At 39.5% G+C, this 18,322-nt stretch overlaps 1 protein-coding gene across 3 annotated transcripts in view; it reads left to right on the plus strand.

Moving 5' to 3' along the window:
* The window catches only part of HEPH (hephaestin), a 137,150-nt gene that overhangs the window by 13,963 nt on the left and 104,865 nt on the right, over window positions 1-18,322 (plus strand). For all 3 annotated transcript variants that reach the window (XM_045995747.1, XM_045995746.1, XM_045995744.1), the window contains exons 3-5: window positions 14,216-14,460; window positions 16,309-16,521; window positions 17,165-17,347. In XM_045995747.1, coding sequence (XP_045851703.1) covers window positions 14,216-14,460; window positions 16,309-16,521; window positions 17,165-17,347 — 641 coding nt within the window. The remainder of the gene's footprint in view (window positions 1-14,215; window positions 14,461-16,308; window positions 16,522-17,164; window positions 17,348-18,322) is intronic.

Raw genomic sequence — 18,322 nt, forward strand, 5'->3', positions numbered from 1 at the left:
GAACAAGAGGCAGTACCAAAGGCTAGGGACCTAATCAACACAGACATTGGTAATATGTCAGATCAAGAGTTCAGAATGACGATTCTGAACATTCTAGCTGGGCTCGAAAAAGGCATGGAAGATATTAGAGAAACCCTCTCTGGAGATATTAAAGCCCTTTCTGGAGAAATTAAAGAACTAAAATCTAACCAAGTTGAAATCAAAAAAGCTATTAATGAGGTGCAATCAAAAATGGAGGCTCTCACTGCTAGGATAAATGAGACAGAAGAAAGAATTAGTGATATAGAAGACCAAATGACAGAGAATAAAGAAGCCGAGCAAAAGAGGGACAAACAGCTACTGGACCATGAGGGGGGAATTCGAGAGATAAGTGACACCATAAGACGAAGCAACATTAGAATAATTGGGATTCCAGAAGAAGAAGAAACAGAGAGGGGAGCAGAAGGTCGATTGGAGAGAATTATTGGAGAGAATTTCCCTAATATGGCAAAGGGAACAAGCATCAAAATCCAGGAGATGCAGAGAACCACCCTCAAAGTCAACAAGAATAGGTCCACACCCCTTCACCTAATAGTAAAATTAACAAGTCTAGTGACAAACAGAAAATCCTGAAAGCAGCCGGAGAAAAGAAGTCTGTAACATACAATGGTAAAAATATTAGATTGGCAGCAGACTTATCCACAGAGACCTGGCAGGCCAGGAAGAGCTGGCATGATATATTCAGAGCACTAAATGAGAAAAACATGTAGCCAAGAATACCCTATCCAGCTAGGCTATCATTGAAAACAGAAGGAGAGATAAAAAGCTTCCAGGACAAACAAAAACTGAAAGAATTTGGAAACACCAAACCAGCTCTACAGGAAATATTGAAAGGGGTCCTCTAAGCAAAGAGAGAGCCTAAAAGTAGTAGATCAGAAAGGTACAGAGACAATATACAGTAACAGTCACCTTACAGGCTAATAATGGCACTAAATTCATATCTCTCAATAGTTACCCTGAATGTTAATGGGCTAAATGCCCCAATCAAAAGACACAGGGTATCAGAATGGATAAAAAAACAAAACCCATCAGTATGTTGCCTACAATAAACTCATTTTAGACGCGAAGACACCTCCAGATTTAATGTGAGGGGGTGGAAGACAATTTACCATGCTAATGAGCATCAGAAGAAAGCTGGGGTGGCAATCGTTATATCAGATCAATTAGATTTTAAGCCAAAGACTATAATAAGAGATGAGGAAGGACGCTATATCCTACTCAAAGGGTCTGTCCAACAAGAGGATCTAACAATTTTAAATATCTATGCCCCTAACGTGGGAGCAGCCAACTAAATCAACCAATTAATAACAAAATCAAAGAAACACATCAATAATAATACAATAATAGTAGGGGACTTTAACACTCCCCTCACCGAAATGGACAGATCATCCAAGCAAAAGATCAACAAGGAAATAAAGGCCTTAAATGACACACTGGACCAGATGGACATCACAGATATATTCAGAACATTTCATCCCAAAGCAACAGAATACACATTCTTCTCTAGTGCACATGGAACCTTCTCCAGAATAGATCACATCCTGGGTTACAAATCAGGTCTCAACCAGTATCAAAAGATTGGGATCATTCCCTGCATATTTTCAGACCACAATGCTCTGAAGCTAGAACTCAATCACAAGAGGAAAGCTGGAAAGAACTCAAATACATGGAGACTAAACAGCATCCTTCTAAAGAATGAATGGGTCAACCAGGAAATTAAAGAAGTGTTGAAAAAATTCATGGAAAAAAATGATAATGAAAACACAACAGTTCAAAATCTGTGGAACACAGCAAAGGCAGTCCTGAGAGGAAAATATATAGCAGTACAAGCCTTTCTCAAGAATCAAGAAAGGTCTCAAGTACACAACCTAACCCTACACGTAAAGGAGCTGGAGAAAGAACAAGAAAGAAACCCTAAACCCAGCAGGAGAAGAGAAATCATAAAGATCAGAGAAGAAATCAATGAAATAGAAACCAAAAAAACAATAGAAAAAATCAATGAAACTAGGAGCTGGTTCTTTGAAAGAATCAATAAGATTGATAAACCCCTGGCCAGACTCATCAAAAAGAAAAGAGAAAGGACCCAAATAAATAAAATCATGAATGAAAGAGGAGAGATCACAACTAACACCAAAGAAATACAGACAATTATAAGAACATATTATGAGCAACCCTACGCCAACAAATTTGACAATCTGGAAGAAATGGATGCATTCCTAGAGACATATAAACTACCACAACTGAACCAGGAAGAAATAGAAAACCTGAACAGGCCCATAACCAGTAAGGAGATTGAAACAGTCATCAAAAATCTCCAAACAAACAAAAGCCCAGGGCCAGACGGCTTCCCAGTGGAATTCTACCAAACATTTAAAGAAGAACTAATTCCTATTCTCCTGAAACTGTTCCAAAAAATAGAAATGGAAGGAAAACTTCCAAACTCATTTTAGGAGGCCAGCATCACCTTGATCCCAAAACCAGACAAGGATCCCACCAAAAAAGAGAACTACAGACCAATATCCTTGATGAACACAGATGCAAAAATTCTCGCCAAAATACTAGCCAATAGGATTCAACAGTACATAAAAGAGATTATCACCACGACCAAGTGGGGTTTATTCCAGGGCTGCAAGGTTGGTTCAACATCCGCAAATCAATCAATGTGTTAATACACATTAATAAAAGAAAGAACAAGAACCATATGACACTCTCAATAGATGCTGAAAAAGCATTTGACAAAGTACAGCATCCCTTCCTGATCAAAACTCTTCAAAGTGTAGGGATAGAGGGCACATACCTCAATATTATCAAAGCCATCTATGAAAAACCCACCGCAAATATCATTCTCAATGGAGAAAAACTGAAAGCTTTTCCGCTAAGGTCAGGAACATGGCAGGAATGTCCATTATCACCACTGCTATTCAACATAGTACTAGAAGTCCTAGCCTCAGCAATCAGACAACAAAAAGAAATTAAAGGCATCCAAATTGGTAAAGAAGAAGTCAAACTATCACTCTTTGCAGATGATATACTATATGTGGAAAACCCAAAACACTCCACTCCAAAACTGCTAGAACTTGTACAGGAATTCAGTAAAGTGTCAGGATATAAAATCAATGCACAGAAATCAGTTGCATTTCTGTACACCAACAACAAGACAGAAGAAAGAGAAATTAAGGAGTCAATCCCATTTACAATTGTACCCAAAACTATAAGATACCTAGGAATAAACCTAACCAAAGAGGCTAAGAATCTGTGCGCAGAAAACTATAAAGTACTCATGAAAGAAATTGAGGAAGACACAAAGAAATGGAAAAATGTTCCATGCTCCTGGATTGGAAGAATAAATATTGTGAAAATGTCTATGCTACCTAAAGCAATCTACACATTTAATGCAATCCCTATCAAAATACCGTCCATTTTTTTCAAAGAAATGGAACAAATAATCCTAAAATTTATATGGAACCAGAAAAGACCTCGAATAGCCAAAGGAATATTGAAAAAGAAAGCCAAAGTTGGTGGCATCACAATTCCGGACTTCAGGCTCTATTACAAAGCTGTCATCATCAAGACAACATGGTACTGGCACAAGAACAGACACATAGATCAGTGGAACAGAATAGAGAGCCCAGAAATAGACCCTCAACTCTATGGTCAACTAATCTTCAACAAAGCAGGAAAGAATGTCCAATGGAAAAAAGACAGCCTCTTCAATACATGGTGCTGGGAAAATTGGACAGCCACATGCAGAAAAATGAAATTGGACCACTTCCTTACACCACACACGAAAATAGACTCCAAATGGATGAAGGACCTCAATGTGAGAAAGGAATCCATCAAAATCCTTGAGGAGAGTGCAGGGAGCAACCTCTTCAACCTCAGCCATAGCAACATCTTCCTAGGAACAACGGCAAAGGCAAGGGAAGCAAGGGCAAAAATGAACTATTGGGATTTCATCAAGATCCAAAGCTTTTGCACAGCAAAGGAAACAGTTAACAAAACCAAAAGACAACTGACAGAATGGGAGAAGATATTTGCAAACGACATATCAGATAAAGGGCTAGTATCTAAAATCTATAAGGAACTCAGCAAACTCAACACCCAAAGAACAAACAATCCAATCAAGAAATGGGCAGAGGACATGAACAGACATTTCTGCAAAGAAGACATCCAGATGGCCAACAGACACATGAAAAAGTGCTCCAAGTCACTCGGCATCAGGGAAATACAAATCAAAACCACAATGAGATATCACCTCACACCAATCAGAATGGCTAAAATTAACAAGTCAGGAAATGACAGATGCTGGCGAGGATGCGGAGAAAGGGGAACCCTCCTCCACTGTTGGTGGGAATGCAAGCTGGTGAAACCACTCTGGAAAACAGCATGGAGGTTCCTCAAAATGTTGAAAATAGAACTACCCTATGACCCAGCAATTGCACTACTGGGTATTTACCCTAAAGATACAAACGCAGTGATCCGAAGGGGCAAGTGTACCCGAATGTTTATAGCAGCAATGTCTACAATAGCCAAACTATGGAAAGAACCTCGATGTCCATCAACAGATGAATGGATGAAGAAGAAGTGGTATATATACACAATGGAATACTATGCAGCCATCAAAAGAAGTGAAATCTTGCCATTTGCGATGACGTGGATGGAACTAGAGGATATCATGCTTAGTGAAATAAGTCAATCGGAGAAAGACAACTGTCATATGATCGCCCTGATATGAGGACATGGAGAAGCAACATGGGGGTTTAGGGGGATAGGAGAAAAATAAATGAAACACAATGGGATTGGGAGGGAGACAAAACATAAATGACTCTTAATCTCACAAAACAAACTGGGGGTTGCTGGGGGGAGGTGGGATTGGGAGAGGGGGAGGGGGCTATGGACATTGGGGAGGTGAGGCAAACCATAAGAGACTATGGATTCTGAAAAACAACCTGAGGGTTTTGAAGGGTCAGGTGTGGGAGGTTGGGGGAACAGGTGGTGGGTAATAGGGAGGGCACGTTTTGCATGGAGCACTGGGTGTTGTTCAAAAACAATGAATACTGTTATGCTGAAAAAAATAAATAAAATGGAAAAAAAAGGTAAGATTTATGAAGTATACAAACAAAAACAGACAAACAAAAAGACTGATAAATGTATATGACAAGAGAGGAAAAAAATATTTACAAAACCAAAAAAAAAAAAAAAAAAAAAAAAAAAAAAAAAAAAAAGGAAGACCCTGGTCAGAAAGAACCCCAAGTATAAGATTTATATACTTTCAGGACAAATACAAATACACAGAAACACTGGCAGAAGAAGATGGGAGAGTGGTTATAAATTCTCAGTGTGGGTGAGGAAGTTTATTTTGATTCTCCCTGGATGTATCTTGATATCTTTGTTAAAGGACTCAGCTTTCCTAAGATAAAGTGGCATTAAAAATTGGTTTATGTATAGGGGTAGCATTCATTGGGAAAAGGGGTTACCTTGATGTTTAACTCTAAATGAATATTAGAAAATAAAATTTAAAAAAAGAATAAACTAGACTAAACTAAACTAGAATTTAAAAAAAAATAAAAAAATTTAAAAGCAAAAGAAAAATACAGGTGCATGTATCAAGAATTTCAGGTTAGAAGGTTATTATGGAATTTGATGTACTGGCAATTTCACTGTGATTGTAAATAGGATAAAAATTATTTATATTAAAAAAATGGACCAGAATAGTGGGAACGAGTTAAAAATCTATGAGGTAGCGGTGGTTGTTCTCTTGTCATTTTTTTCTTCTTTCCTGGTTTGTTTTCTGGGGGGAGGGACTGCCACGTGGGTTTTCAGTCAATGATGTTCCCTGAGTTAAGTCCTCCCGCCCCCCTCAAGGTGGTGGGCTCTGAGGAAACCGGTTTTTCAGGCGTTTGTTCTCTGGAGGTTTTTGTATGTTTGTTCATTTTTTTTTCTCTCACCTTGGCAGCTTTTGATGGTTTTGGGATGTTTAGAAGAAAGCAAACTGCACACCGATCTCCCTCTCAGAGAGAAGCCTCAATCTGCCCCCCTGTGGGTGCTGCAGAGCTGCTGGAAGAGTAGGTTCTATTTCGTGGTCCCTGGGGATGCAGGATCTCCTCCTTGTACCCAAAACCATGTCAGCGGTGGCTGTCTGGGCAGCTTGAAACCGCCAGAGAGGTTCCAAGCAGCGATGGCGCACTGAGCTTTTCCTGCTGGAGCCTGCTAGGAGTGCCTGTATTTCCGGGTCCGAGAGCGCCGGGTGGCACACACCTCTCCCAGAGGGGGGTGTGGGGTGCATGCCACTCTGGCTCTGAGAGCGCAGCGCGGCTTTCTGCCACTGGCGAGGCTCCAAGCCCTTCAAAGGACCTTGACACCACGTGTTCTCAGGTGCGTTGGTGGATCAGGGACCAAGTCCTGGTTTCTCTGCTGCACTCTCTCTGGCTCAGTGCCAGGGGAGGCTGGCCTGGGTCCAGGGACTTAAGCCACTGTCCCTAACTGCCCCGATTCCAACAATTTCACCCCACAATCATTTGCTCTTTTTGAGTGCTTTCAACCAGAAGACAAGTTAATGCTGGTTCCCAGTCGCAGGACACTCCCGTATTGGTGTATTACTTTCCAATCGGTCCCCTCTAGTGGCTCCCTCCCCCTTTTGTTTACCTTCTGATATCAGTCCAACATTCCCACTCTGCTTTAACTGCCTGCTGGTGTCTTCTGCCCCTGTAGATATCCAGACGTGTATAATTCTGATCTCAGGCTGATTTCATGGGTGATCAGAATTCTTTAGTAGATAATCAGCTCACTTTAGGGTACAGGTTGAAACGGAGCCTCCTCCTAGTTCCCCGCAACCTTGTCTCTCTACCCATTCATTTGTTGATTGACATCTAGGTCCTTTCCAGAGGTTGGCTGTTGTGGACATTGCTGCTATAAACATTGCAGTGCCCGTGCCCCTTCGGACCACTACATTTGTATCTTTAGGGTAAATATCCAGTAGTGAAAATGCTGGGTCATAGGGTAGCTTTATTTTCAACTACTTGAGGAAACTCCATACTGTTTTCCAGAGTGGTTGCACCAGCTTGCATTCCCACCAAGAGTATAGGAGTGTCCCTTTTTCTCCACATCCGCCAAAACCTGTCACTTCCTGACTGGTTAATTTTACCCATTCTGACTGGTGTGAGGTGGTATCTCACTGGGGTTTTGATTTCTATTTCCTTGATGCCGAGTGATGTTGAGCATTTTTTCATGTGTCTGTTGGCCATCTGCTTGTCTTCTTTGCAGAAATGTCTGTTCATGTCTTCTGGCCATTTCTTGATCAGATTATTTGTTCTTTGGGTGTTGAGATTGATAAGTTCCTTATAGATTTTTGGATATCAGCCCTTTCTATGAGATGCCATTTGCAAATATCTTCTCCCATTCTGTCAGTTGTGTTTTGGTTTTGTTGGCTGTTTCCTTTGCCGTGCAAAAGATTTTGATCTTGATAAAGTCCGCATAGTTCATTTTTGTGCTTGCTTCCCTTGCCTTTGGAGATGTTTCTAGGAAGAAGTAGCTGCAGCTGAGGTCGAAGTGGTTGCTGCCTGTGTTCTCCTCAAGGATTTGCATGGCTTCATGTCTCACATTGAGGTCTCCCATCCATTTTGGGTCTATTTTTGTGTGTGCTGTAAGGAAATGGTCCAGTTTCATTCTTCTCTCCATGTGGCTGTCCAATTTTCCCAACTCCATTTGTTCAAGAGACCATCTTTTTTCCATTGGACATTTTTTTTTCTGCTTTGTCGAAGACTAGTAGACTACAGAGCTGAGGGTCCATTTCTGGGCTCTGTATTCTGTTCCCTTGATCTAATCTATGTGTCTGTTTTCATGCCAGTGCCATACTTTCTTGATGGTGACAGATTTGTAATAGAGTTCGGAGTCTGGAATTGTGATGCCACCAGCTTTGCTTTTCTTTTTCAACATTCCTTTGGCTATTTGGGGTCTTATCTGGTTCCGTATAAATTTTAGGATTATTCGCTCCATTTCTTGGGAAAAAACGTGATGGCTTTTGAGAGGGATTGCTTTAAATGTGCAGATTGCTCTATGTAGCATAGCATAGACATTTTCACAACATTTGTTCTTCCAGTCCATGAGCATGGAACGTTTTTCCATTTCTTTGTGTCTTCTTCAATTTCTGTCATGAGTACTCTGTAGTTTTCTGAGTACAGATTCTTTGCTTCTTTGGTAAGATTTATTTCAGGTATCTTATGGCTTTGGGTGCAAGTGTAAATGGGATCAACACCTTAATTTCTCTTCCTTATGTCTTGTTGGGGTATAGAAATGCAACAGATTTCTGTGCATTGATTTGTATATCCTGACACTTTCCTGAATTCCTGTATGAGTCCTAGCAGTTTTGGAGTGGAGTCTTTTGGGTTTTCCACATAAAGTATCATATCATCTGCAATGAGTGAAAATTTGATGACTTCTTTGCTGATTCAGATGTCTTTTATTTCATTTTGTTGTCTGATGGCTGAGGCTAGGACTTCTAGTAATATGTTGAATAACAGTGGTGATAGTGGACATCCCTGCCATGTTCCTGACCTTAGGGGAAAAGCTCTCGGTTTTTCCTCATTCAGAATGATATTCGCTGTGGGCTTTTCATATAGATTTCATATAATAGCATCAAAACTATTGAGGTATGCACCCTCTATCCCTGCACTGTGAAGAGTTTTGTTCAAGAAAGGATGCTGTACTTCATCAAGTGTTTTTTTCAGCATCTATTGAGAGTACCATATGGTTCTTGTTCTTTCTTTTTTCAATGTACTGTACCACATTGATTGATTGATTTGCAGATGTTGAACCAAACTTGCAGCCCAGGAATAAATTCCACTTGGTCATGGGGAATAATCCTTTCAGTGTACAGTTGGATCCTACTGGCTAGTATTTTGGTGAGAACTTTTGCATCCATGTTCATCAGGGATATTGGTCTGTAATTCTCCTTTTTCATGGGGACTTTGTCTGGTTTTGGGATTAAGGTAATGCTGGACTCATAAAATGAGTTTGGAAGTTTTACTTCCCTATCTATTTTTTTTTTTTTTGGAAGAGTTTCAGAAGACTAGGTATCAATTCTTCTTTAAATGTTTGGTAGAATTCCCCTGGGAAGCTGTCTGGCCCTGGGCTCTTGTTTCTTGGGAGATTTTTGATGACTGCTTCAATCTCCTTACTGGTTTTATGTCTGTCCAGGTTTTATATTTCTTCCTGGTTCAGTTTTGGTATTTATACGTCTCTAGGTATGCATCCATTTCTTCCAGATTGTGAAATTCCCTGGCGTATTTTTGCTCATAATAAGTTCTTATAATTGTTTGTATTTCTTTGGTTTCGGTTGTGGTCTCTCCTCTTTCATTCATGATTTTATTTATTTGAGTCCTTTCTGTTTTCTTTTTTATAAGCCTGGCTAAGGGTTTGTCAATATTATTAATTCTTTCAATGAACTCAGCTCCTAGTTTCATTGCACTGTTCGATTGTTCTTTTGGTTTCTATTTCATTGATTTCTGTTCTGATCTTTATAATTTCTCTTCTCCTGCTGGGTTTAGGCTTTCTTTGCTGTTCTTTCTCCAGCTCTTTTAGGTACAGGGCTAGGTTGTGTATTTGAGACCTTCCTGGTTCGCTGAGAAAGGCTTGTATGGCTATATACTTTCCTCTCAGGACCGCCTTTGCTGCATCCCAAAGATTTTGAACAGTTGTGTTTTCATTTTCACTCGTTTCCATGAATTTTTTTCAATTCTTCTTTAATTCCCTGGTTGACCCATTCATTCTTCAGTAGGATGCCCTTTAGCCTCCATGTATTTGAGTTCTTTCCAACTTTCCTCTTGTGGTTGAGTTCTGTGTGAGCACTGTGGTCCAAAAATACGCAGGGAATGATCCCAATCTTTTAGTACCAGTTGAGATCTGATTTGTGACCCAGGATGTGCTCTCTTCTGGAGAATGTTCCATGTGCACTAGAGAAGAATGTGTATTCTGTTGTTTTGGGATGGGATGTTCTGAATATATCTGTGATGTCCATCTGGTCCAGTGTATCATATAAAGCCTTTATTTCCTTGTTGATCTTTTGCTTGGATGATCTGTCCATTTCAGTGAGGGGGGTGTTAATGTCCCCTACTATTATTGTATTATTGTCAATGTGTTACTTTGATTTTGTTATTAATTGGTTTATATAATTGGCTCCTCCCATGTTAATGGCATAAATATTTAAAATTGTTAGATCTTCTTGTTGGGCAGTCCCTTTAGATATGATATAGTGTCCTTCCTCATCTCTTATTATAGTCTTTGGTTTAAAAATCTGGTTTGTCTGATATAAGGATTGCCACCCCCAGCTTTCTTTGGATGTCCATTAGCATGGTATATTGTTTTCCACCCTCTCACTTTAAATCTGGAGGTATCTTTGGGTCTAAAATGAGTTTCTTGTAGACAGCATATGGATGGGTCTTGTCTTGTTTTGTTTTGTTTTAATCCATTCTGATACGTTGTGTCTTTTGATTGGGACATTTAGCCCATTTACATTCAGGGTAACTATTGAAAGATATGAATCTAGTGACACTATATTGCCAGTAAAGTGACTGTTACTGTATATTGTCTCTGTTCCTCTCTGGTCTGTTACTTTTAGGCTCTCTCTTTTCTTAGAGGACCCCCTTCAATATTTCCTGTAAGGCTGGTTTGGTGTTGGCAAATTCTTTTAGACTTTTGTTTGGCCTGGAAGCTTTTTACCTCTCCTTCTATTTTCAATGGCAGCCTGGATGGATATAGTATTCTTGACTCAACATTTTTCTTGTTTGGTGCTCTGAATATATCATGCCAATCCTTTCTGGCCTGCCAGGTGTCTGTGGATAGGTCTGCTGTCAATCTAATACTTCTACATTTGTAGTTTATAGGTCTCTTTTCCCGAGGTGTTTTCAGGATTTTCTCTTTGTCTCTGAGACTTGTAAGCTTTACTCTTTGATGACGAAGTGTTGACCTATGTTTATTGATTTTGAGGGGGCTCTCTGTGCCTCCTGGATTTTGATGCTTGTTTCCTTCCCCAAATTAGGGAAATTCTCTGCTGTAATTTCTTCAGTATGCCTCCTTCCCCCCTCCCTTTCTTCTTCTTCTTCTGGGGTCCCAATTATTCTAATATTGTTTTTTTTCCCTTATGGTTTCACTTATCTCTCAAATTCTCCTTTCCTGACCTAGTAGTTGTTTCACTCTCTTTTTCTCAGCTTCCTTATTCTCCATCATTTGGTATTCTCTATCACTAATTCTCTCTTCTTCCTCATTTATCCTAGCAGAAGGAGCCTCCGTTTTTTATTGCACCTCATTAATAACTTTTTTTGATTTCTACTTTGTTGTAATTTTTTTTATTTCCCCAAAAATCACTCTTATTTTTCCAGAATGGGATTCCCTTGAATATTCTATGCCTTTTTCAAGCCCAGATAGCATCTTCAGAATCATCATTCTGGACTCTAGTTCTGACATCTTACTAATATCTGTATCAATTAGGTCCCTTGCTGTTGGTACTATCTCTTGTTTTTTGTTTGTTTGTTTGTTTTGTTTTGTTTTGTTTTGTTTTACATGAGATTTTCTGCCCCGTTATTTTGTCCAGAGAAGAATAGATGAATGAGAGAGCAAAGTGCTAAAAGGGTAACAACGTCAACCTCAGAAAAATATGCATTTACCAAATCAGAAGGGACCCAAAACTGGGGAAACAAGAAAGGAAAAAATATGAGTAGGCCGGTTAATAGAACAGAGCCACACACTTGATTTTGGGTTAATTTTGATCTGTTAGAAGAAACTGCCTCCCATAATTTTAATGAAGGAAAAAGTTATATATATTTATATGTATACATATATATGTATAAGGGTAAGCATATATGTGTACATACACATATGTATGCAAGTGTAAACTTGATGAAAGGATAGAATATGACTCAAAGGATGAAAATTTAAAAATATATTTTTGAAAAGGAATTGATAACAAGTTGGCTGATTAAAAACAAAAATGAGAATGTGATCAGGCTGGAGATTAGAACAAAGCCATATGCTAGATTTCGGGTATATTTTTGCCTGTTGGAAGAAACTGTATCCCAAAATTTTAAAGAAAGAAAATCTTACATGTATATAAAAATAAGATTAAATAAAATGAAAGGATATAATATGACTATAAAAATGAAAATTAAAAAATATTTTTAAAAGGCATTGATATGATAAAATGGTTAAAATAGGAATGAGGAAAAATAGCAAAAGGAAAAAATAAGGAAAATTTTAAAAATTTATCTTTGAAAGACAAAAGAATTATGGGGAGGGGGCACATAAATTCTATGCACTGTATTCCCCTATCACTGGTGTTTTGCAGTTCTCATTGATCAGTAAACTTGGTCTCAGCTGGATGTTTTTGCTGATATTATTGGGGAGGGGCCCGTTGCAGTGACTGTCAAATATTTTTGCCCAAGGCAGAATTGCACTTCCCTTGCCAGGGCCAGGCTAAACAATCTGCTCGGGTTTGCTCTCAGTAGATTTTGCTCCCTGAATGCTTTCTGTATAGCTTTGGAGGACAAGAATGAAGATGGAAGCCTCCCAATCTCTGACACAGAGGAGCCAAGAGCTCAAGGTCCTACTCCTCAGTGCATCCTCAGGGGAAAACAATCACTCTTGTATCCCTGTTCTCTCACCACACTCTGTGGTCAGCCAGCCTGTGACCAAGTGTTTCTATCTCTGGCACATGGTCCTGTTTGGAATCTCCAATCCCAGCAGATTCCTGCAGTGTGCTCCAGCACTGCTCTTCCTGGTGGAGGAAGGGAGTGGGGTCTCCCTGGATCTGCCACTTGTGGGGTCCCTTCTTGAAGAGTAGTGGTCCAAATGTGCCTCATATCACGGTTTAAGGTAACCCTGAACTGAGAGCCCACTCCTCAGTTCCATCTCTGCAGCTGGCTTCCCCACTCCAAGACTCGGGTATTTGCCATACTCAGGCACCCCTGTGACCCTGCAGGCCCTGATACCAACTGTCCCAACGAGGGCCTCATCCCCTGCCTAGCCTCTGGAGCAATGTCCCTCAGAGGAACTGACTTCTAAAAGTTCTGATTTTGTGCTCTGCTGATTTACCATTTTCCAGGAGCCAGCCCCTCCCCAACCATGGTCTATCATTCAGTATATCACCTCTGATTCACTTCTCCACAGGTGCTTCCTTCCAGAAAGTGGATGCTTTCCTGTCCATAGGATTGCTTTTATTCTTTTCTTTGATTTCCCGTTGAATTTGTAGGTGTTCAGAATGGTTTGGTAACTATCTGACTGAATTTCTGAGACCAGACAAAATTTAGGTCTCCTAATCCTCTGCCATCTTGCTCCTCCCCCTCCCTATCCCCAATATTTTGAAATAATAGTTAACATCTATTAAGCTTTTACTATTTTTCAGGCACTGTCCTAAGCTCTTTATATATTTTAATTTTTTTAGTCATCAATATCAAGTGTCTGAACTTGGTACTATGATTATGTCCATTTTACAGATGGGGAAATTGTGCATAAAGTAGTTAAGTAACTGGTCTAAATTCCCACCGATTTGAAAGTAACAATATGGGCATTTAATCAAGTCATCCCAGCTCTAGTATTTGTGACCTTAACAACTATACTATAAGATCTCACATATATAGCAAGATGATGCAAGGTCAGGCCACATAGATTGGGATTTGATCAGTTAAAAAGAGTCAGCCCATATTTGATTGTCTCCCCATTACTAAATATTGGGTTGAACTGTATGAAATTGCTTTTTTTGGAGGTTAAAAGTGGTCAAATATTAGCATTTTATATGGTTTTTTTTTTACAATTTTTTTGTTTATTTATTGAGAGAGAGAACAAGCAGGGGGAGGGGCAGAGGGAGAAGGAGAAGCAGACTCCCCACTGAGCAGGGAGCCCAATGCAAGGGTCAATCTCAGGACCCTGGGGTTATGCCCCAAGCCAAAGGCAGACACTTAACCGACTAAGCCACCAGGTGCCCCAATTTTATATGCCTTAATTTAATGCTTCCCATTGTCTAAAAGTTAGACTCTAACCTTCTGTGTTTTGATCAGTACAATCTCATTTTCTCTTGTTTTGCTTTAAACAAAAATAGTCATTTTTGGTCAGCTTCTTCTGGAAAAGAACTCTCCAGAGGTTTGAAGATGGTGGCAAAATTCTGAGTCTTTGTCTTCTTCCTTCCCAGAGTAGCTTCCAGCTTCCTAAAATCTGACAAGAACCGGATAGGGAGCAGTTACAAGAAAACCATTTACAAGGAATACAAAGATGGCTCATACATGGATGAAATGGTCCAGCCAGCTTGGTTGGGTTTCTTGGGACCAGTGTTGCAGGCTGAGGTGGGAGATGTCATCCTTATCCACCTGAAGAATTTTGCCTCTCGCCCCTACACCATACACCCCCATGGCGTTTTCTATGAAAAGGACTCAGAAGGTAAGTCAGACCACCCTTTCTTTCTCCCGTTCACAATAAATATTGCATTTCTTTTACTAACATTTAAGAGAGAGAGGCTAGGAATGAAAATAGACTTTTTTTCTCTTTATTGATCTGAGGTGGCAGGGACATTCCCAGAAAAACTGATAACTAATGTTATCACTTCTGCTGTTCATATGCTGTGATTCTGGACAAGCCACTTCCCCTCTCTGGGCCTCGTATTCTTCATTAGGTTTATGGAGATTAAATCCGCCTTTTATCATGAAGAATTACCTGAATGACATTTCCATAAAATATTTGGCTGTTCTTTGGAAAGAAGAGAGTGTGCTGTGAATATAAAGGAACACTATTCCAGTGTCATGATCTTCTGAAAGGTCCATTTATTTTTCTTAAGAGCAGTTTACTAATCTGTGTCTCCTCCCACCCAGTGGCCTATAATAATGACACAACTGTGAGTGACTAAAGTATAAAGGGAATCCAGGTTTTTACTGGCCCACTAATTCCTGTATAGCCTTGGACAAGTTATTTTTCCTATTTTCTCCTACATAAAAAGGGTAAGTGGACCAACTGATCATTAAGTTGGCTTCATTTTTTTTTAAATTAAATTCTACTATAGTTAACATACAGTGCTGTATTAGTTTCAGATATACAATACAGTGATTCAACAATTCCATACCTCAACTGGTGCTCATCACAAGTGCCCTCCTCAATTTTTATTACCCATTTCACCCATCTCCCCACCAACCTCCCCTCTGGTAATCATCATTTTGTTCCCTATAGCTAAGAGGTTTATAGCTATTTCTTGGTTTGTCTCCTTTTTTCCCTTTGGTCATTTGATTTATTTCTTAAATTCTACATGTAAGTGAAATTATATGGTATTTGTCTTTCTCTGACTGACTTATTTTGCTTAGCATAATACTCTCTAGCTCTACTTGCGTCATTGCAAATGGCAAGATTTCATTTTTTTGTGTGACTAAATAATATTCCATTGTATATATATATATATACACCACACCATTATCTGGTCATCAATGGATAGATACTTGGCTTGCTTCCATAATTTGGCTATTGGAAATAGTGTTGTTATAAACATAGGGGTGTTTGTACCTCTCTGAATTAGTATTTTGTATTTTGGGGGGTAAATATCCAGGGGTGTAATTACTGGATCATAGAGTAGTTCTAATTTTAATGTTAAGAGGAACTTAATTTGGCTTTAGATTACAGGGTGATGGATATTAAGGATGGCTCGTGTGGTGATGTGGACTGAGTATTCTACATAACTAATGAATCATTGGACACTACATCAAAAACTAATGTGGCTAACTGAACATCATATATATATATATATATAGAGAGAGAGAGAGAGAGTATACATATGTATATACATATATGTGTATATATACACATACATATATACATGCATTTATATACATATATACATATATATACATGTGTATATACATATGTATACACACACACACACACACACACACACATATCTTTTAGAAAGATTGAAATTCTGTAATTGCTTTCTGTTTTCCAAAGTGAGTGCTTGAGGGGGGGAATTCTGTCTTCTTTCTCACTTCTGTGCCACTGGTTTTATACTAGGACACTACTGGATCAGGCTGTGAAGCACTTTCCATAGCCATGGCTCCTTCTCCAATGATTGTCATATTTCTACCCATTGTTGATGTGAGGTCTGGGATTCTCCGGCTGGATATTACCTGAATGTGTGTCCTCAGGTTGTGAGGAACACTGTCCCTTATGTCAGCCCTCTCTTGGCTTCTATATGTGCCAGGCTCCCTCTCACTCACCCTGAGACTGGGCATGTGCAATTTCATTTTCTAGGCTCTTTATACCCAGATGGCTCCTCTGGTCAGTTAAAAGCTGATGACTCTGTTCCTCCGGGAGGCAGTCACATTTACAACTGGACCATTCCAGAAGGCCATGCACCCACTGATGCTGACCCAGCATGCCTCACCTGGATCTACCATTCTCATGTAGATGCTCCACGAGACATTGCAACTGGCCTCATTGGACCCCTTATCACATGTAAAAGAGGTACAGGCCTCACAGGGATCTATTGAGATGCAGTGTGGGATATCTACAGGAAACAGTGATGTAGCTCAGTCTCTTACATATTAAACAGCAATCTGAAGGGGTGTTAATTCAGAGCCCTTGTTTATTAGCAGGAATAAACCCTGCTAAATTTTTTCCACTATTTTCCCTATTTCATTACCTTTTAAAAATTTTAATATTTTCTTATTTCATTTTAAAACCTTGAGGTAGTAATTATGGGAGTCAAATCAGTTTAAGTATGTTTAGGATCAAAAGTGTAGTCATCAGGACTAGGGGAGAATTGGGGGACTTCGTCAGACATATGGTATGTTTAAGTATTGTCAGACCTGGAAGACCTGGGTGTTGTGGGAGAATGGTGAGATTAAGGCCCTGGGTTGAAGATACAGACAGGTATGGTGGGTTGGAATTATTCTAGGTCCTATACATCCAATCTTCAAGTCCTAGGCTCAACTGAATTGTGTTTAACCAGGGAAATAGAAATTAGGAGCAGAAAGCCTTATCTGCTTTTCTGTTGACAAAAGACTCCTAAGGCCCCATCTTCCTGTTTACTTTAATGAGTACCCCTTGAAGGTTGCTGGTGCTAACGAGAAAAGGTTCTCAAAAGCACATTTCTTACTTATTCTAGGTACTCTAGATGGGAATTCCCCTCCACAGCGGAAGGATGTGGATAATGATTTCTTCCTGTTCTTCAGTGTGGTAGATGAGAACCTTAGCTGGCATATTGATGAGAACATTGTCACTTACTGCTCAGATCCTGCCTCAGTAGACAAAGAAGATGCAGCCTTTCAGGAAAGCAATAGGATGCATGGTGAGCTGGGAGAGGGTGGCCACACCATGACTGTAAAGACTGATGGAAGGTTTACCTTGGGCCTAGCATTTGGTGGGTACTTCCATGTACCTCATAAGAACTAAAAGTAGTAGGTACCTCTTTCCTGCTTTTAGCCCTCACAGGAAATGAGAGTAGTAGGTAACTTTTCCTTATTTTTCCTATGAGGAAATTGAGGCTCCAGGATTACAGCACAGAAAAAAAAAAGTGCACAACTAAAATTCCAACACTGATCTGTCTGACTGGAGAGAGGTGATCTTGCCATTAGGTACCTTGCCTAGGTTATTGATTTCAAAGTCATGTACTTTATTCCCAGTCTCTCAAGGTGAAGGTTGCCCCCTGATATAGTTAGTCAGTATTTCTTTGTCCTATAAAGGTTGGGAGAATTACCCACTTTGGGGGGAAAAGTTGTTGGCTGTAAGGAAGTTGTTTACTGCAATTAAATTTAAAACAAACTAAAGACACAAAAGCCGTGAGGCATGGGTAGATAAGTGATTTTAGTAGTACAGACAAATTGATTTTATTTTTGTTTAATTAAGAAAGAAATTTATGTCCCTTTGGTGCCAGAGATGGTCTCAAAGCCAGGCAATCCCAAAGGAAGGTGAAAACTCAGAAGGAAGATGTAAAGATGGTTTCGACAGCTCCAATTTCTCTGGGTTTTACACAAATTACATTTGATAACCATGGTAATTAGCTAACTTGAAAATTCTTCTATGGAAATTTCAGAAGGAAATTGGCCTGGAAGGGAAGAACAACTTTCAAAACAAACCCCATTCATTAGAAATCTTCCTCATATTGCTGGATTGGAATCTTGTTCTACTACTTAACAGCTCTGTGGCCTTGGGAGAGAAGTAAATTCACTTCTCTGGGCCTTGGTTGTCTCACTGTTTGCTTGAGATCAATGATGTCTGACTATTTTACCAGGCTGTTTAGGAGATTTTAAACTAAATAAGGTAT

This window comes from Meles meles, chromosome X, assembly GCF_922984935.1.
Source record: "Meles meles chromosome X, mMelMel3.1 paternal haplotype, whole genome shotgun sequence".
NCBI classification, from domain to species: domain Eukaryota; kingdom Metazoa; phylum Chordata; class Mammalia; order Carnivora; family Mustelidae; genus Meles; species Meles meles.